Source organism: Hyperolius riggenbachi, chromosome 3 (genome assembly GCF_040937935.1).
Source record: "Hyperolius riggenbachi isolate aHypRig1 chromosome 3, aHypRig1.pri, whole genome shotgun sequence".
Taxonomy (NCBI): domain Eukaryota; kingdom Metazoa; phylum Chordata; class Amphibia; order Anura; family Hyperoliidae; genus Hyperolius; species Hyperolius riggenbachi.
In genome coordinates, this window is record NC_090648.1 from 260,307,414 (window position 1) to 260,328,614 (window position 21,201).

The 21,201-nt window shown below is 43.7% G+C and overlaps 1 protein-coding gene across 2 annotated transcripts in view; it reads right to left on the reverse strand.

Annotated features, from left to right (window-relative positions):
- Nucleotides 1-21,201, reverse strand: part of SLC26A5 (solute carrier family 26 member 5) — a 101,933-nt gene that overhangs the window by 49,640 nt on the left and 31,092 nt on the right. For both annotated transcript variants that reach the window (XM_068272678.1, XM_068272679.1), the window contains one exon: nt 20,000-20,110. In XM_068272678.1, the coding sequence (XP_068128779.1) occupies nt 20,000-20,110 (111 nt within the window). The remainder of the gene's footprint in view (nt 1-19,999; nt 20,111-21,201) is intronic.

Here is a 21,201-nt window from a genome sequence, read left to right on the forward strand (position 1 = left end):
CATGTTTTGTTTTCAGGCCTTGTCACACTGCATTACAGAGTGTTTTACAGACTACATATGACAGGGCAGGTGAATAAACACAGTGATGGTTAGGAACAGTTCTGTAGCTCCTTTCAGAAAGAAAACTATAAAAAGATTGCTTGTCTGACAGAATGCGGGTGGTTCTAATGTGTCACTATGCAACTCAGATGCATCAAAAGATATGAGGCAACATAACCCTTATTTTCACATTTTTCAAACTATCATCAGTTAGAAATGGTTAAAGTGCAGTTGAACTGAAATTTAAATTGTGTAATAAAGCATTTAAAAGGTGGCCATACACTTATAGGTTTGCAGCAGATTCGACCATCAGATAGATTTCTGTCAGATGCCTGTCAAGTTGAATCTGACAGGAATCTATCTGATGTGTGCCACACACTAGGAACAGATTTTCAATAGATTTCAGAATGAAATCTGTTGTAAATCTATTGAAAAATCGATCTAAATGCATTATTGCACTTATTGCACCATTATGCTGGGCATACACGGCTCAATTTTGCCACTCGATTCTCCCTCTCGATCGTTACGCCACTCGATTCCGCAGTTGATTCTCTTATCTTCCGCTCGTTTTTCTTATCTTTTTCTAATTACTTCTATCCAGAATCGAGCGGGCAGGAGATTGGACATGTCAGGAATTATCTATCGAGCCATCTTAATGGCTCAAAATCGAGCCCTGTATTCCCAGCATTAGATCCAATGCAACCATATGGGCCATCGATCTGCTGCCGATCGACCTAGATTTTCCAACCTGTCAGATAGATCAAATTGATCGAAATCGATCTCAAATTGATTGATTTGCTGATTTGAAAGAATCCATTTTTGATCGATCGATGGCTGAAATCGACCAGTGTATGGGCACCTTAACCCTTCCCTCACAGTCTCCACTGTTTATAAATGCCATGAGTACCTCACATCACTCTGCCCTCCCTGTGATAAGAAACCAAATTTTCACTGCTCTTATTTACACTTTATAAACACAATGGGGAGGGTGTGGAAGGGTAAATACTTTAATACACCAGGGTGTAAGGAAATGAGGTAGGAACAGGAATTTATGGTGAGCTGTAGTTGCACTCACATCCTGTCTCTGGTGACAGCACAGGGCATGAGGGGAATCTCCACAATGAGGAGATGGAGTGGGGTTATATTAAAACTATCCCTAGAATTGCTTCATCCAAGACAAAATTAAAAAGTTTTGTCTAAAGTTTAAAGCACACCTGAAGTGTGAAAGACATGGAGACTGACATATGTGTTTCCATTTAAACATTGCAATTTGCCTAGCTGTCCTGCTGGTCATTTACCTCTAATACTTTTACCTAGGGGTATAACTAGACCCTGCCTACTAACCTTCCATTGCTCCGATATAGGGGACTATACTTCAGCCCCGTGTTTTTGTGGCTACACTTGTTATGGGTCATGAGGGCCACATTTGTTGCATGACCCTTGTGAGATGGGCCCCAAGGTCATGAAGGGCACCAAGGGGAGGCAAGGGAGGGGTGTGGACATTGGGGGGCCCCCATACAAATTTCACTGGGGGGGGGGGGCATGAATTGTAGTTAAGCCACTGGGGATAGGAGATTTGTTTCAGATTCAGCGATGGCTAGTGTGAGGATTCAGTTAGTGTTAAGCCCGCCATGCATCATCTCACGTGGCCTGGGATAAGGTAAATAATCAATATTTACCTGGATACCACCAAGCATCACTTGTGTTTTTGTTTTGTTTTTTATTCCATTATATTTGATTTTTTTATATCCAACATCCAATCAACTACTAGGCATAAACTATACAAGTAGTAGTACATCAGGTAAACATCTTCTGAAAACAGGCATTCCCTTACTTACAAACAGGTTCCACCCACGGCAATTGTAAGTTGAATTTGTTTGTAAGTTGAGTTGTGTGTTATACATAGTGAAATTTGGAGAAATTATTTACTTTTGGACAACTCAGGATTTGGACATATAGTTGTAATAGATAGCGGAGATGCCACTGCAGCGGTGAGCGGCATGGCGGCTGTCTCCGCGTCTCAGCCGGCGGCCTCCGCCGCGCAATTACATGGTGGAGTTTTGCCTGGTCCTTCAGTTGCACATAGACTGAGGGCTGCGCGCGCCAGGCAACAGGACCTTTATGCGAATAGAAGGGGAGTCAGCTGATCGGCCGGTCAGCTGACTCCAGCAGTGCTCCTGATTGGCTGAATGACTGGGGCGGCGCTGTGGGGCGCTCTCAGTAGATATAGGGCCTGCCTGTCAGTAGCTCCTCGTCTGCTGTTGCAAATGCTACGTGTTAGCACTCAGACCTTAGTCACATCCCAAAGTGTGCTAGAACCAGCGGGAGCTGGGGATCCACACTTAGTCAGATTCTGTTGATAGCTAAAGTAGTAATTGAATTTTATTATTTGTTAATACAGTGGTGTGAAAAACTATTTGCCCCCTTCCTGATTTCTTATTCTTTTGCACGTTTGTCACACTTAAATGTTTCTGCTCATCAAAAACCGTTAACTATTAGTCAAAGATAACATAATTGAACACAAAATGCAGTTTTAAATGAGGGTTTTTATTATTTGGTGAGAAAAAAAAACTCCAAATCTACATGGCCCTGTGTGAAAAAGTGATCGCCCCCCTTGTTAAAAAATAACTTAACTGTGGTTTATCACACCTGAGTTCCATTTCTGTAGTCACCCCCAGGCCTGATTACTGCCACACCTGTTTCAATCAAGAAATCACTTAAATAGGAGCTATCTGACACAGAGAAGTAGACCAAAAGCACCTCAAAAGCTAGACATCATGCCAAGATCCAAAGAAATTCAGGAACAAATGAGAACAAAGTACTGTAATTGAGATCTATCAGTCTGGTAAAGGTTATAAAGCCATTTCTAAAGCTTTGGGACTCCAGCGAACCACGGTGAGAGCCATTATCCACAAATCACAAAAACATGGAACAGTGATGAACCTTCCCAGGAGTGGCTGGCCGACCAAAATTACCCCAAGAGCGCAGAGAAAACTCATCCGAGAGGCCACAAAAGACCCCAGGACAACATCTAAAGAACTGCAGGCCTCACTTGCCTCAATTAAGGTCATTGTTCATGACTCCACCATAAGAAAGAGACGGGGCAAAAACGGTCTGCACGGCAGATATCCAAGGCGCAAACCACTTTTAAGCAAAAAGAACATTAAGGCTCGTCTCAATTTTGCCAAAAAAACATCTCAATGATTGGCAAGACTTTTGGGAAAATACCTTGTGGACCGACGAGACAAAAGTTGAACATTTTGGAAGGTGTGTGTCCCGTTACATCTGGCGTAGAAGTAACACAGCATTTCAGCAAAAGAACATCATACCAACAGTAAAATATGGTGGTAGTAGTGTGATGGTCTGAGGTTGTTTTGCTGCTTCAGGACCTGGAAGGCTTGCTGTGATAGATGGAACCATGAATTCTACTGTCTACCAAGAAATCCTGAAGGAGAATGTCCGGCCATCTGTTTGTCAACTCAAGCTGAAGCGATCTTGGGTGCTGCAGCCGGACAATTACCCAAAACACACCAGCAAATTCACCTCTGAATGGCTGAAGAAAAACAAAATGAAGACTTTGGAGTGGCCTAGTCAAAGTCCTGACCTGAATCCTATTGAGATGTTGTGGCATGACCTTAAAAAGACGGTTCATGCTACAAAACCCTCAAATAAAGCTGAATTACAACAATTCTGCAAAGATGAGTGGGCCAAAATTCCTCCAGAGCGCTGTAAAAGACTTGTTGCAAGTTATCGCAAACGCTTGATTGCAGTTATTGCTGCTAAGGGTGGCCCAACCAGTTATTAGGTTCAGGGGGCAATTTCTTTTTCACACAGGGCCATGTAGGTTTTGAGTTATTTTTCTCACTAAATAATAAAAACCATCATTTACAACTGCATTATGTGTTCAGTTATGTTATCTTTGACTAATAGTTAACGTTTTTTGATGAGCAGAAACATTTAAGTGTGACAAACATGCAGAAGAATAAGAAATCAGGAAGGGGCAAATAGTTTTTCACACCACTGTACCTTCTGCTAGCCTTGACTACTCTTCTGCCTACTGATTCTGTGCTTCTGCCTATCTGATCCTGTTGCCGACTCAGCCTGAACACTACTCTGATTTAGCCTTCTGTCTTTGTACCGTATCTGTCCGTTTGTTGCCGAATCTGCTTGTCCGACTCTCCTGCCCTCACCAGTGAGCCTAGTCCCTGGTGAGGGATTCTCTGTACAGCTTAATCACCTGCTCCTCAGGTGACCAGTAGCTGCAGTACAGTCTGAATCACCTGCTCCTCAGGCGACCAGTAGCTACAGTACAGTCTGATTCACCTGCTTCTCAGGTGACCAGAAGCTGCAGTACAGTCTGAATCACCCGCTCCACGGGTGATCTGTATACATTGTCTTACTGTGCAAAACCCGCTCCTTGGGTGAACTGATTACTAGTTCATCTGCATCTCCGGCTTGCTGAAATGAATTTCAGAAACCGTGTGCTATCCTATTTTGAGTTGAGGCCCAATTTGTCAGGATCTGAGAACCAGAGGGTAACCTTTATAAAGACCCTTTTGTCAGGAGATTCACAAACATGGGCATATAGTCTTCACACAGGGCATGAGGCATTATCCTCAGTTCAGGAGTTTAAGGCCATGGCCGTTATATACGATGATCCGGATATTGCTACCACGGCTGAGAGGAAACTAAAGACTCTGAGGCAAGGTCGTAATCCAGTGGAGGTTTATGCCGCAGAATTTGGGAGGTGGGCTGTATCAGCTAGATGGGGAACGTATGCTTTATTAGACTGTTTCCTGTCAGGACTATCCGATGCAGTTTCTGATTTGATGTTAGGTCATCCTGAGCCTAAATCTCTAGACGAAGCAATTTCATTGGCGGTGCGGGTTGATCGCCGCCTTCGCTATCAAAAACAAACCCGTGGGAGAAATGCTGTAAGATCTGTTTCCTACGCCTCTTCTCCACCCTCGTCACCTCAGGACGAACAGATGCAGATCGGTCAGTCTAGGTTAACACAAGTGGAGAAAAATCGCAGAAGGTCAGAAAGACTCTGTCTATACTGTGCTGAGGAGGGTCACATTGTCCGGAATTACCCTAAAAAGTCGGGAAACACTGCCGCCTAGGTGTAGTCAGAGGTAATACTCTAGGCGAGCCGTGCTTACCTCTAGATAATAACCGTTTACTCCTCCCTTGCTCCATTACCTGGGAGGGTCGGGCCACGGCCACAGAAGCATTTGTGGACTCAGGCTCTGCACCAAATTTTATAGATTATAACTTTGTCAAAAAAAATGGGGATTCCCTTACTTCCTTTAGACCGTCAGATTTTGATCACAGCGGTAGATGACTCTCCGTTACAGTGTAGACAGCCTCTCTCCCAGACCCCCTTATTGTTGTGTAATATAGGGGTTCTCCATAAGGAGAAACTACAGTTCTTTGTCCTGCAAATGGCAACCTCTACCATAATCCTCGGTATGCCTTGGTTGCAACTACACTCCCCTCAGATCGACTGGGCTTCAGGTCAGCTACAGAGCTGGTCAGCCCATTGTCATCATCATTGTTTGGAGAAAATTGCTGTTTGCGCCACCAAGGTTCAGGTGAAAGGGGTGCCAGTGCAGTACGCAGAATTTTCTGACGTGTTTTGTCCAAGATCAGCAAAGAAACTCCCGCCACACCGGAGCTTCGACTGTCCCATAGAGTTAAGATCAGGTTGTATGCCCCCCTAGAGGCCATCTCTATAATCTGTCGGGGCAAGAGAAGCTGGCTATGCAGGAATACATTAAAGAAAATTTGGCCAAGGGCTTTATCCATCCTTCCCGGTCACCAGCAGGGGCTGGGTTCTTTTTTGTACAGAAAAAGGACGGTGGGCTTCGACCTTGTATTGACTATCAGGGTTTAAATAAGATCACAGTGAAAAATCGCTATCCACTGCCTTTGATTGACGATTTGTTTGCTCAGGTGACTAATGCCAGTATCTTCTCTAAGCTAGACCTACGAGGAGCACACAACCTGGTACGCATTAGGGACGGTGATGAATGGAAGATGGCATTCAACACGCCCAATGGGCACTACGAGTATCTGGTCATGTCCTTCGGGTTGTGTAATGCTCCTGCCATATTCCAGGAATTGATCAATGAAGTCTTTAGGGAAGTTCTGGGAAAATTTGTGCTAGTATATCTGGATGATATAGTGATTTTCTCACCCAATCTAACAGAACATCGGAAACATGTGAAGTTCGTTTTAAGAAAATTGAGGCAGAACTCGTTGTATGCGAAGTTAGAGAAATGCCTCTTTAAAGTCACTAAGGTCCCTTTTTTGGGATATATCATTTCCACTTCAGGTCTCTCCATGGATCCTGAAAAAGTCTCTGCTGTATTGGAGTGGCTTCAACCTGTAGGACTGAAGGCACTCCAAAGATTTCTTGGCTTCGCCAATTACTACAGGAAGTTCGTCAAAGGGTTTTCTTCTGTAGTGTCACCCCTCACCAACCTTACCAAGAAGGGGGCTGACACCTTCCATTGGGCAGTAGAGGCACAGTCTGCCTTCGCTACGTTGAAAAAGTTATTTTGTTCTGCTCCCATTTTGAGACATGTGGATGTCACCTTCCCCTTCATTGTTGAGGTGGATGCATCAGAGATTGGGGTTGGGGCTGTGCTGTCTCAACGCTCTGGCCTTCAAGGCAAACTACATCCCTGTGCCTTCTTTTCTCGTAGGTTCTCTCCAGCCGAGAGGAACTACGATATTGGCAATAGGAAGCTCTTGGCCATTAAGTTAGCCTTTGAGGAATGGCGCCATTAACTGGAAGGGGCAGAACATATGACCACGGTTTATACGGATCATAAAAATTTGGAGTACATCGAAGGGGCTAAAAGACTTAGCCCCCGACAGGCTCGATGCTCCTTGTTCTTTTCAAGGTTCAGATTTGTCATTACGTATATACACCGGGAAGTAAGAATGTCAAAGCAGATGCATTATCTAGGTGTTTTAGGCCTGAGACAGTTCAGCCATCAACCCCTGAGACCATCTTACCTCAAAGACTGGTGGTAGCAGCCACTGAGACTTGGGAAGACTGGGCACTTACCCTAGGGCCTTACCAGCAAGATATTCCTGAAGGGAAGCCCGAGGGGGTTCTGTTTGTTCCACTTCCTTTTCACCTACAACTCTTGCAATTGTTCCACGCCCATAAGAATGCAGGGCATCCCGGGGCTGCTCGGACTCAGGACCTACTGGCCAGATGTGTATGGTGGCCTTCGTTGGCTCTTGATTGCAAAGAGTTTGTGAGAGAGTGCTCTGTGTGTGCCAGAAATAAGCCCTCTCGTCAAGCACCAGTAGGTACGCTACAACCCTTACCGGTGCCAAATGAACCATGGACTGACTTGTCTATGGACTTTGTAGGAGAACTCCCCAGGTCTGAGGGCAAGTCGGTCATCTGGGTGGTAGTTGATAGGTTCAGTAAAATGGCTCATTTTGTCCCTCTAAAGGGACTCCCCTCGGCCCAGGAATTGGCTGATCTCTTCATCCAGCACATTTTCCGGCTGCATGGCATTCCGGAGAATGTGGTGTCAGATAGGGGAGTCCAGTTTGTGTCTAAATTCTGGAGAGCCTTTTGCCACCAGCTTGGTATGGACCTGTCATTTTCATCAGGCTACCACCCACAGACCAATGGACAGACCGAAAGAGTTAACCAGTCCTTGGAGCAATTTCTCAGGTGTTATGTGGCAGATGCGCAGTCAGATTGGGTAAAGTTCCTGCCATTTGCGGAATTTGTGCATAATAATCTGAAGAGTTCCTCTTCAGGTTTTTCTCCTTTCCAGGTGGTTTTCGGGGAGATCTCCCAAATTCTCTCCTATACCAGTGGCATCTTCCCCTTTTCCGGCTCTAGAGGCTTGGCAAAGGGCATTGAAGGAAATTTGGGTGCTTGTAAAAAGGAATCTGGGAAAAGCCTTCCAGACGCAGAAAAAACAGGCAGATAAAAGGCGGTCTGTGGAGTGGAAGTTTTCCCCAGGAGACATGGTGTGGGTGTCTACTCGGCATCTGGCGTTAAAGCAACCATCACCTAAGTTAGGACCCAGATTTGTAGGCCCATACCCTGTGTCCAGAAAGATTAATGACGTGACATATGCGATTGATCTCCCAGCCAGCATGAGAGGTGTGAGATCATTTCATGTTTCTTTGTTGAAGCCTGCTGTGCATGTGGATTCCTCTCCCCCCCCCCCTGTGATGATTGACGACCAACCTGAGTATGAGATCGAGAAGATTTTAGATTCTCGATTAGTGCAGAATTCTGTACAGTTCCTGGTCCATTGGAAGGGGTATGGCCTGGAAGAGAGAACTTGGGTTCCGGATTGCCGCATGCATGCCAAGGATCTAAAGAGAGAGTTTGAGGAGTTAAACCCTGAAAAGCTGTGTAAGAAGTGTCCGGGGTCCACTCCTTAGGGGGGGGTACTGTAATAGATAGCGGAGATGCCGCCGCAGCGGTGAGCGGCATGGCGGCTGTCTCCGCGTCTCAGCCGGCGGCCTCCGCCGCGCAATTACATGGTGGAGTTTTGCTTGCTGGAATGCTGATTCCTGTGTTCTATAGAGATATCTCACTCTACTAGCTCCTCTGGGAAGTTGGTATCTCTATCTGTATTACTGTTGCACCAAACACCTATCTTTACATCTGGTTGCCCTGTGTCTCGCTATACTCGCATTATTGGGGATTCTGCAGATCACTACATAATCAGGTATAGCATCTGTATTATTGGTGATACTGCAGATTACCAATAATCAGAAAATCTGTTCTTGCTGACACCAATCGTTACAATAGTATACAAAATTGTACTGTATACTTTATTCATGGAGACAACTTTGTTCGTATGAAAAATTGTAACTTAAGTCATTTGAAAATAGGGGACAGTCTGTACTGATTTTTACCTGGTCAATATTAGACAAAAATCTGACAGACATTTTTTCTGATCTACCACAAATTGCATAGTGTATGCCTAGCATTATTCACTGCTTAACGTAAATATCTAGTGAGAAGTATATGTTGGCTGCCATGTTTATTTCCTTGTTAATGTTACTTTCCTGGCTGCCATGGTTGTCCTCTGTCTCTAATTTTCTGAGCCACTGACCCAGAATGAGTATACAGATCAGGTATTCTGATTTCCACTGGATGTTGGCTTCTTCCTTGTGTGACTCAAACCAATTAAACCAAAGATCAGCAGGACAGGCAACCATGTGGCATGTTTTTTAAATCAAGAATTAAGATGGCAACCTCCATATTCCTTTCAATACAAGCTTCCATCAAGGGCACATTTACACAAAAAGCAAATCTGCATTTTTACCATGCTGTTCAGGTGCTAAATTAGGAGAAGTGACTGCCTTCCAGCTGCTCTGAAATGCAACAGAATGGAACCATTTGTAACCACACTTCAAGAGTTGACACTCGGGAGTGGTTACTGCCAGGTAAAAAAGCTGCACGTCATGTCTGGCGGACAGCTGCTGTCCACTTAAAATGTACATGCATGGTAAGAATGCTACCCCACTGCCCATGCAGAATGATTGCAGCCAGCCGCCTGCAGGCAGTAAACAACCCACTGAGGGTCATCCTGTGTGAAAGGAACCCAGGTCAAAGAACAAATAGTTATCTACTTATGTAGATAGCACAAAGGTGCTAAGCGTGTATTGGACCCCTAACTGTGTGATACTCCTGTTTATTGCCTAAAGAAGCGGGGATATACCTGCGAAACGCGTTGCCTGTTTCTAGGAGTATATGAATAAATTGATTAATACTTTAATCAACAGCATTGTTTCTCTTTGGGGTTGGCCGCTCCACCACCGCCTACCGAACATTTTTAACAATTTTAGTGAATTTTATCCTTTTGGTGCCTCTGTTAATTTTATATAGTAAATATTGTTAAAATGAACTGAAATCAAAATGTGGATAGTACAATACATGTGTTATGTAAGTAGAACAAGTAGTTATCTACTTATGCGTTTTTTTTCCTGGCATAGTGTGGCTGACCCTACTGCTTAAAGCCTTGCCATGCATGCAGGATGGGATAGCTACATTGTGGAGTCTGGACCACTGGGGCTCGGCAGCCTAAGCTACACCAGCACACATGGTCCATGGCACCCCACCTCTGGTGCTTAGTAGGAGGAGGTGGTGTCAATGACGAGGGGGGGGGGGTCATAGTGGCATCTGGGAGTCCCCAGGCCCATTGCAGATAGCAACACACGTTTTCAAGAGCAATTTAGCTACTAAAAACCAGAGCGATTTCTGGAAAGATTTCAGGAAATGCGATTTTTGCCCTTACATTCCATAATGCCAATAGCTTCTGTGGAATCCCTGCTATAAGCCTTCATTCGCTTATCGCTTTTGGAATCACTGGTAATTCGTAGAAAGCAAAAATTGTGTTGAAACAGCTCAAGTGGGCCTCGGGCCTTCAAAGTTATCTTAGTGGAATGGTTACACTGCCTCTGTTAAAAAAGAGAAACCATAAGAGGCGCATGCGCGGCGGTTCTAAGATGGCCGCTTAAGCTCCGAGCTCCTGCCCATATCCCTGCCATATCAGGCCGCACACCGCTCCTCTTCCGCTTAAACAGCGCGGCCGCAACGGGTCCACACAGCGGAAACCCCTGGGCACAGATGGCCGCAAAAAGTAACCCCAAGGCAGCCTCACAAACCGGCTCCATGGACCGGTATGTCCGCACCTCCGCGATCCAAGATGGCGCTGACCGCGCTCCGGACACAGAGACGCTCCAACCCACACAACCTCAGCAGCAGCTCACACAGCAGCCTGGCGTGGGTCCCCCGGCCTCAGACCTCACACCGCTCACCGCTGCCATGCTGGACTCAGCCTTAGACAGGCATTACCGAGTCATACATGACTCCCTTCAGCAGATGATCTTCACAGCAGTGAAGGACCTCAGAGGTGACTTTTCCACTCTGGCAGAGCGCACTAACTCCCTGGAAACAAAAATGGAGGCCATGTCCTTTAAACAACAGGACATTGAGGACGAACAGCGCTTAATCCAAAATGACCTTAAATCAATAAGAGATACCCAGGAGGACTTCGAAAACAGGGAAAGACGCCAAAACATACGCATAAAAGGTATGTCTATGTCTATCACCTCTGATAAACTTCTTCCTCATCTCCTGGAACTTTATAAATCATTAGTGCCCGAGCTACCTGACGAAATGTGGAGAATGGACAGAGCCCATCGCTCCCTGGGTGAGAGACGAACCCCAGCACAGAGACCTAAAGATGTTATAATTAGACTCCACTATTATGAATCAAAAGAGGCCCTTCTGAGAGCGATCCGTAACACCTCTACAGTTTCTTTTAAAGGGGACGAACTCTCTATATACAATGACTTATCCCTTATTACTCTGGCCAAAAGAAGAGCCTTCAGGCCCATCACCCAGCTGTTGAGAGATGCCAAAATTCAGTACCAATGGGGCTTCCCCTTCCGCTTATCTGTAAACAGGAATGGCGCACGCTTTACAGTCTCAGAAATGGACAATGCACCAATGTTTCTTAAACAACTAGGCCTTCGTCTTCCTCCTACTCTCAGCACTCAGCAGAGCCTGCCCTCTTCGCCAAGTTCCCCCCCAAGGAAGATCCGCCACATGGCAGACAGATCCAGAGGCCACCTACGCAGTCTCACCTTTCCAGACCCATCGGAGGATATGGAAGCCTTACCTACCTGATATACCTACACCAATCATGACTCTACGTGGCCATAGCTCCAGACCTGGTCTTCACGCAAATATGTTTTTTCTATCATATCCTCTCTCTCTCATAATGTGAATTGATATGCTTGTCTTGAAGATAGATGTTATGTTATGTTCATGTTCAGGTTGTGTTCCCAATTTAACTCCGGTCTCAACCATAATGTTGACCCCGATCATTTTTCCTATTTTTTTGGCAGAGGAGATTTGGGCGGCCCTCTTGGCTCACCCGCATGTACCTCCGGAGGACTGCCGCTTGGCCCCATGGTTTTTCCCGGGGACCAAGTTACCTTTTTAGGCAGTTCTCACTTTTGCAGCTCTTTAGAGTTGCTCCACAATGTTACCACATAAATTGCAGTGGTTACCTCTTTGTTATTGTTCATCAGATGCTGTCTTATACAACTTACCCCTTCTGGTTTCTCGCTATTCTTACACCTATTGTCTTTTTCTCTACCTACTGGCCACTACTGATACTCTCTGTCCTTAAATATGTGCATATCTACAGCATAGATAATGGTTAATCTATACACACTTAACACCAAGGGCCTGAATATCCCACAAAAAAGGTCATCTCTATTGAGAGATATCAGGAAACTCGACTCTGACATGGTCTTCCTTCAAGAGACCCATTTGACCTCTAATGACTCCATAAGACTCACTAACAAATTTTATCCCTCTGCATACCTGGCCTCAGGCCCAAAAAAACGTGCTGGTGTAGCTATCCTGTGCAAAAAAGATTTACCCATACAGATAGATAAAACCATCAGTGACCCTCAAGGTCACTTCCTGATACTGGTGGGAGCTTTGGCAGGAAAACCAATCACGATAGCCAATGTATATGCCCCCACATCCCATCAAATTGCTTTCCTTACTACCTTTTTGACAAAGCTTAATAAGGTAAAGAAAGGGACTCTTATCTTAGGAGGTGACTTCAACTTGGCCTTCTCATCTACAAAAGACAGGAGCACCCCATCCTCCTCTTCCTCCCAGGCATCTCATGACAGAAACTCACGTAAATTTAGGGTCCTTCTAAGGAGATATAGGCTCCTAGACCTATGGCGCATAGCCAACCCCACGAGTGTTGAGTACACCTTCTTCTCCCCCCCCCATGCCTCTCATTCCAGAATAGATTACTTCTTCACCAATGCCCCTACTCTACCGATACTTATCTCCTCAAATATTATCCCAACTGCATGGTCAGACCACCAAGCGGTAACAGCAGAACTCGACTGGTTATCCTCCCCCCATAAACCTATGCACTGGAGATTGAATGAGTCACTTTTCAGAGATAAAACTTTAAATTTCTAAATGCTGTGAAGAATTAAAATCATTCTTTGATATAAACATAGATTCAGTTCCGTCCCTTGGCTTAGTTTGGGAATCCCATAAAGCTTTTATAAGAGGCTTCTTCATTGCAGAAAGCTCCAAACGTAAGCGTTTTTCCTCTGAGAAGCTGACTCATCTCAATGCTTCTCTTGCTAAGGCATACTCCATATACAAATTACAGCCCACACAGGTCCACTTTTCTGACATTCAACGCATAAAATTAGACATTAGGTCCCTTCAATCATCTCAGCTAGAGAAAAGCTTAAAATGGACAAGACAGTTATTTTTTGAAAGGGGCAACAAACCTCATACCATATTGGCCCGAAAGCTAAACCCCAGGGGATCATATCAGGCCGTCCACTCCTTAAAAGACCAACAGGGCACTCTTCATCATGACCCCTCCCGGATAGCTCAAATCTTTACATCTTTTTACGAGCAACTGTACAACTTACCAGACCCCTCCTCCTCTCTAAATTACGACTCAAGGGTCCTATCCTTCCTCACTCAGCTAAACCTTCCAAAACTCACAGAACAAGAACGCCTATCTCTTAATACCCCCATAACAACTGAAGAGGTCTTAGAAATACTTAAAGCCCTTCCATCGTCCAAGTCACCAGGACCAGACGGCCTTCCCTACTCCTATTACAAAAACTTCAGCTCTATTCTTACTCCTCACCTGGTAAATTTAGCAAATAAGATTATGGAAGGGGAAACCCCCCCTCCTTCCTTATTAGCATCCCTGCTTACTGTCCTCCCAAAGGATGGTAAAGACCCCCATTTACCCCAAAGCTATCGCCCTATCTCCCTTCTCAACTCAGACCTGAAGATCATCACTAAAACCTTAGCCAACCGCCTCAATCCTATTCTTATCAGACTTATTGATAACGATCAAGTGGGCTTCATTATGGGTAGACAAGCAGGGGACAATACCCGCCGAGCTATTAATCTTATATCCATAATGAATAGATCCAACAACCCTTCTCTGCTTCTTAGTTTAGATGCAGAGAAGGCTTTTGACCGTCTCAATTGGCCTTTCCTCTTCCATGTTCTAAACCACCAAGGCTTTTCAGGTCCATTTCTCTCCATGATAAAATTTCTATATTCATCCCCTTCAGCTTCGATTAAATTGCCCTTTGCTCCCCTATCCCCTTTCCCGATCCATAATGGCACTAGACAGGGCTGCCCTCTCTCCCCCTTACTATTTGCTCTGAGCATCGAGCCCCTGGCTTCAGCTATAAGACAAAATACAGATATCACAGGAATCTTATTTGGTAAACGAGAATATAAAATATCCTTCTTTGCAGACGACATACTCCTTACCCTAACTAATCCCCTCACTACACTCCCTATCCTACATGATACCCTGAGAATGTTTGAATCCCTGTCTGGATTCAAACTTAACCAGGACAAAACGGAGGCCCTGCCTATTAAAATTCCCTCTCAGTTACTTACAATAATACAGTCATCTTTCCCCTATAGATGGCAAACCCACTCACTAAAATATCTAGGTATCCATTTAACTCCTACATATAGTACACTTTACAAACGCAACTTCCCTTCTCTAATCCAAAAAATATTACAAGACCTCCACAAATGGACGGCCTATAAGAACTCCTGGTTAGGTCGCATCTACGCCCTCAAAATGAATATACTCCCACGTCTCCTATATCTGTTTGAGACCCTCCCAGTCCAGGTCCCTGCCCACCAGTTATCATCCCTGCAATCAGCCTTCTTCTCATTTATTTGGAATCATAAACGATCTCGAATTTCAAGATCTGTTCTCCTCTCTCCTAGGGATCAGGGGGGTCTAGGGGTACCTCATCTTAGGTATTATTATCAAGCTTCACATCTGCGCCAACTCCCTGAATGGACAAGCCTGAAGGTCTTCACCAAATGGGGTCTTATCGAGGCCTCTAGCATTCTCCCCATGTCCCTCGCATCTCTCCTATGGTCTCACCCTCAACCTAGGACCAATGAACAACAATTGCTTCCTACCATTAAATTTACGCTCAATATTTGGAAAAATACCAGCCACTCCGCCAAGTTGAAGTCATCTCCTTCACCTCTATGCCCAATTTTGGGCAATCCCCATTTCCCCCCAGGGCTATCAAACTCCTTTATGAATAGGTGGTTTAACCTGGGTTACTTTAACCTCAGCGATTGGCTCAATCCACTAACGTGCAAAGCATATGGCAAACCCCACCTAGAGGAAAAAATTACTTTCACATCCCAACTTCTATTGCAATATAACCAGATCTCCCATTTTCTGCAAACTCTCCTGAAAAAATCACCTCCTACTCTATCTCCCTTCGAACGAATTTGTAAACAGCCTGGCCACCAAAAGGGCCTGATATCTCAGATTTACGCTCTACTACATACAAAATCAGGAACATGGTCACCTGATCACATCTATATGCATAAATGGGCCAGTTCCCTCTCAACCCCCATTCCCCTAGAAGATTGGTCTGACATATGGACCAATGCTAGACATTCATCTCAATGTATTCAGATTCGAGAAAATATCTATAAGATCCTCTTCCACTGGTATCTAACACCAGCCAAATTAGCAAAGATCTACCCAGGCTCATCGGATCTTTGCTGGAGAGGGTGCAATAATAAAGGAACCACAGAACATATTTTTTGGTTCTGCCCCCTGATCTCCAATCTATGGTCCACAGTTCGGGATCTAATCAAAACATCAATGGATATTACAGTTCCCTTAGATCCTGTGCATATGATCCTGGGCAAACCTTTGAAAAAAGTTCCCAAACACTCCAACCGTCTAATTACTCACATACTAACTGCTACTACACTAACTATTGCGTCCAATTGGAAAAAATTAGCACCCCCTGATATATCAGAAGTCATTCATAAAATTAACTGGACAAAAAATATGGAACAACTCACAGCATCACTGAGAGATACGGAATTAAATTTCCACAAAATTTGGGGTTCATGGCCCTATTCCTCTCCTATTTACCATCCACCTTAGACGATACACAGCCCAGGCCCTTGGTAACACCCATACAACTCCTCTATGAAGCATAGGTCAGAGTAGTATCAGAGTGGCCCCACTTTTCTATATACCTCTATGTAGATACAATTGTCTTTTCTTCTTTTCTCCTCTTTCCTTTTTCGAGCTTTGACGCTTACACAATTAAATCTGCATCCAACCCCTTGTGTTGGCAATGTGATACTCTCTACTCTCCACAGCGAAAACTTAAACTACAATCAACATCACATCTGAAAACGCTTTTCTATGAGCTAAGACTTTTGCCTCCCTAGGACTTATCTGGTTTATTCATGTTTTCACTTAAATAAGATTCTTACCAAGACTCTTCCACGTTCGCAGTTTACCTCTGTTGCACTATTTTCTACTGGTTGGATATTTGTAACATTGTCAAAATGTGGACAAATTGTAATACAGTGAAATCAGTATTTTTGAAAATAAAACAAGTATAACAAAAAAAAAAAAAGAGAAACCATAACCAAGAATTGAACTACCCAATCAGTAGCTGATACCCCCTTTCCCATGAGAAATCTATTTCTTTTCTCAAACGGATCATCAGGGGGTTCTGAATGGCTGATTTTGTGGTGAAACCCCTCCCACAGTGATGTCAGCGCCTCACAGCACTAAGGGCAAAAATGGACTAAATCATTTACACATAATTATTGACCGGCCTCGGTCTAGCACGGCATGCCATCCAACTGCGGCTGCGCGGCCTTGACCGCACGCCTGCTCGCTCCCACGTGCGTCATCGGAAACTTACTGCGCAGACACAGTATAAGAAAACTTCGTACTGCGCCTGCACAGTAAGTTTCCGATGATGCAAGCATGAGTGTGCATTATTAGTCTTGTTAGACGAATAATTGCCCGGCGCCGGCGAATGGCGGATCGGAGAAGGACGGCGTGGGACATTACTGCTACAGGGGGCTGATAGAAGCCCCCAGGTCCCCCCCCCCCCCACAGAACCTCGTTAAGCAGCTCCATGATTTGTAGGTACACTTGGTGTGTTACTATGTAACATATGAAGTAGCCAGTAAGGAGAAGTTTAGAAGCGGTTATGCTGAGACTTTGGCACATTTTGTCACACTACTGTAACAAACTATAAAAAAAAGTTATAAAAGACAAATCCTATCACAAGGTATACATTAATTACCCTACTGCATTTGACAAATAACAGAAAAGTTCCAGTAGTTTAATAGAGTAAAAACCGGTAGATTTGTCTCTATGTTTAATGACAAATGAGCAGATGGATTGTGCTAGTTATTTGTTGCAGACAAAAGGCTCTCAGTATACTAGTATGCAAATACAAATATCACACCTTTATTGAACCAGAACTTTTATCATCTACTTTCACTTAGCAGCGGTCATGTGTCAGAGTACTATGGTGACTGCTGATTAGCTATTTCAACATCTGCTCTCAAATAAGCCCTGTCCTTTATACAACAGGATTACTCAGCCATGTAAAAACAGCAAGTAATCCAGCCTTTTAATTTTTAATATACATTACAGAGTCTGAGCTTTGAGGAGCAAGGTTATCATCGTTGTGTCACACACACACACACACACACACACACACACACACACACACACACACACACACACACACACACACACACACAATGTTTCAGACTATAAGGCACTCTGGACTATAATACACACCTAGGTTTAGAGGATAAAAGCCAGGGGAAAAAAAATATATACTAAACCTGATGCGTCCATGGTGCAGGGGCATCTTATGGACCCCCCCCCCTCCAATTATTGTCCCAGTGTGCCTTCCTTGTACCTCGTGACTCCCCGTGTCCTTCTGTGACCTGCCTGCAACATTCTGTGTCCCTCCTCTGTCCCGCTATGTTCTCCCCGTGTACATATGCACAGCCACTACAGTGCAAGCTGCTCCGATCAACAGAAACTAGCCGCAGCCTGCTGAAGGCCATCTACTAATCAGACAGGAAAGGGGGGGGGGGGGGGGGTCAGCCACCCTTTGCTCCCTTCTTTAACTGGAGCCAATGGTCTCACGAGCAGGATCATGGCTCTGTCATTGAGCCCAATCACTACACTCCCTCAATAGCAGTGACCTGTTCAGATGTCACTGTTCAATTGCATAGGGGGAAGAAAGCTCCCTGGGCGATTAAATCACTCAAACTAGTCCTTTACCATCCGGCTGGGTGTTAAATGCAATTGAATTAGGTGACCTAATTTTAGAACTAGTTGGTGACCTTGTGAATTGAATACTACTTTCCGGATGACACTCACATATAGGTAGAGTAAAGAAACCTAAATATCAGGTTTAACCGCTCTCCTATATAGAAAACCACACCCACCCACCATCAATCCAACATGGTTTAACCCTATGAGGGGCTTTGTGAGGGATTCAACAAAATATGAAGTGCAGCTGCAAGAACTGTGACGAAGTGTGGCAAAGCACTAGCCTAAATGTGCTGAGGATTTACTACTCTTTATTCAGGTCCCCAGTTTATGTTTCACTGTTGCGCTATGTGTTGCATCTGATGTAAGGAGCTGGTAGCCCATTTTGAAGGGTATTGATAAAAATTAAATTTTAACAGTACAGAAGGATTCTTTTCTATTCCAGTGCTTGTCACATACAGTATATATGTCATATGCTTTTTTTATTATTGTGTTCAGGTATATGAAGCAGCTGCCTGTATAACATGCCACATTTTTTCTTTGTTGAGGGAATTTTCACTGATTTACCCATACCACAGGATGTGGGCGACAAAGGCAATTTTGTTTTGACAGATCAGAATTTGTAATTATTCTCAATGAATTACCGAATTCCTCTTCCAGAATACAGTAATCTAAATTCAACAATTGATTTTGGCAATAACTACAGCGATTTTACAGAGAAGGGTCAACAAAGGTAGAACACAGTACTCGCTATAATACATGGCCTAAAAAAGGTATTCTGCTTATATTTGTTTGCTTAGCCTTAGCTCAGAGACCTGCAGTGAAATTGTTGTCCCTACAGATCCATCCAGCTCACTGCAAATTCAGGGTTTTGTTTATGCAGATCCTGCATCCATAAACATAGCTGGCACACAGTGCAGTACAACATGTCTAGCCTTGTGCTTGTTCAGTCGAGACACTGAACTCTGCACTGTGAGGGTGAGCCACCGCAATACCACCTTTACAAAATACCTGGCTAAAGCACTAGGGAGGCCCAAACAAATGATAAAAATATTTACACATGAATCAAATGATAAAACAGACTCCCCTTTGCCACGTCATCACTAGAAATGGAAGGAAAAAAAAAACAAAAAAAAACAAACAGAAAACTAGAAGTGATTCAGCAACTAATCAAACTAAATCTAATCTGTAATAATTTAAAAATGATTCAAAGTGGACAGAAAAGCTAGCATAAATAACAAAACAAAAAAATGCAAATAAAGAAGCATCGGAATGCATTGAATTAGTAAAAAGTGGTGAAAAACAGTTGTACTGAAATGCAATAAAAAGTGAAAAAAATGGCAATAAAAAGTGAAGAAAAAAATTGGGCCACTTAAAATGACTGAAAATGTGTTCACCATGTTTTATGAGAATATTTTTCTACCACTTTACAGAAATGGTGAAAAGTATGAAATGGTTGAAAATTGCAAACTGATAAGTTCAAAAGTGGCAAAGAGAATAATTTTCACCAATTCTATAACTTGCTAGGGGGGAAAAAAACACTTTATAATTTCTGGGAAATTAAAGATTCCCTTATGTAAATTCTGCTTAGGTGAATTCTTTAATTAAAAAAATTAACATAATGGGCTTACGATCTTCCTAAGCAGTGAAAATAATTAAAAAAAAAGGTATACAGCAAAAATTAAAATAAACAGGATATAGTACATTTGATATAACATGGAAAACTGCTATGTGACAATATGACTTTTAATATAAACATATAGTACCTATTGAGATGTGTCTTGAAGTACCAAACAACGTATACAGGAACACTGGGTAGAATGAAGAATACAGCCCAAACACTGGTGGTACAGCTGCCAGCAAAGCATAGGCTAAACCTACAGAGAAAAAAAAATACATTTTCAACTTCCAAAATGCATCTATCATCTCCAAATAATTACAGAATACATTGGACTCACATTTCCTTCATAGAACGCTCTAACACATGATCTTACTCAACGGAGTAAACACTTTGCTCTTTAGGAGACATGAGAAGAGAGCAGAACCTCATTGTCTACCCATTGCAGCAGTACAAAATAAAACAGTATGACAGTACTCGTGAATGTGGCCCTTGTCTCTTCTACCTCCAGTCAGTTCCTCTACAACTACAACACCCCCACACAAATCTTACTTCTGATCACACCTACAGGCCCACATTCATGATGCTCCTTCTGCTTCTTGATTGAGTACCCTTTCTGAAATCCTTTTAACTGGTTGCTGGATGGTGTTAATCACGGCTTCTCTTTTGATGGCTTTTCCCCTCATAGCTTTTACTCATTGTCCCTGATCATTCTCACGCAATATGCCCTGACCATCATCATGTTCACCAGCTGGTGTACTCTGTTGCTATACTACCATCCCAGCTCCCCACTTTTCTCAGGGTGCTACCCAAGGGCTGTAGTTTGCCTGTGATTCCAAACAATCATGGATGTTTAGTGTGGCGTGGGAAGTAATGATTTATAGACTGACTTACCTATTCTCCACCGGTGACGGTAATCACACGAGGTGATCACACATCACGAGATTCAGCATACAGACTTGTAAAAGCAATACCTGCAGCACTTACTTTTAGGTAAGAGTCACATATCTGTGATACTGCAGCACTGCAACTACTACAGCAGATTGAAAATGCTGCAAGTAAAAGTAAGGTCATAGCTATGGGTAATTTCAACTATCCAGACATCAATTCGGATACTGAAGCTACTCCTGGTAAAAGCGGAAGATTTCTGGCAACACTACAGGACAGTTACTTGACTCACATGGTAAATGAACCAACTAGAGGGAATGCACTACTGGAATTGGTCACTTCAAATAGACCAGATTATATATCAAATGTGGAGGTTCAAGAACATTTGGGCAATAGTGATCACATGATAACATTTGATCTGGTGATTAACAGGTCGAGGAACAGCGGAAAAACTAAACCTAT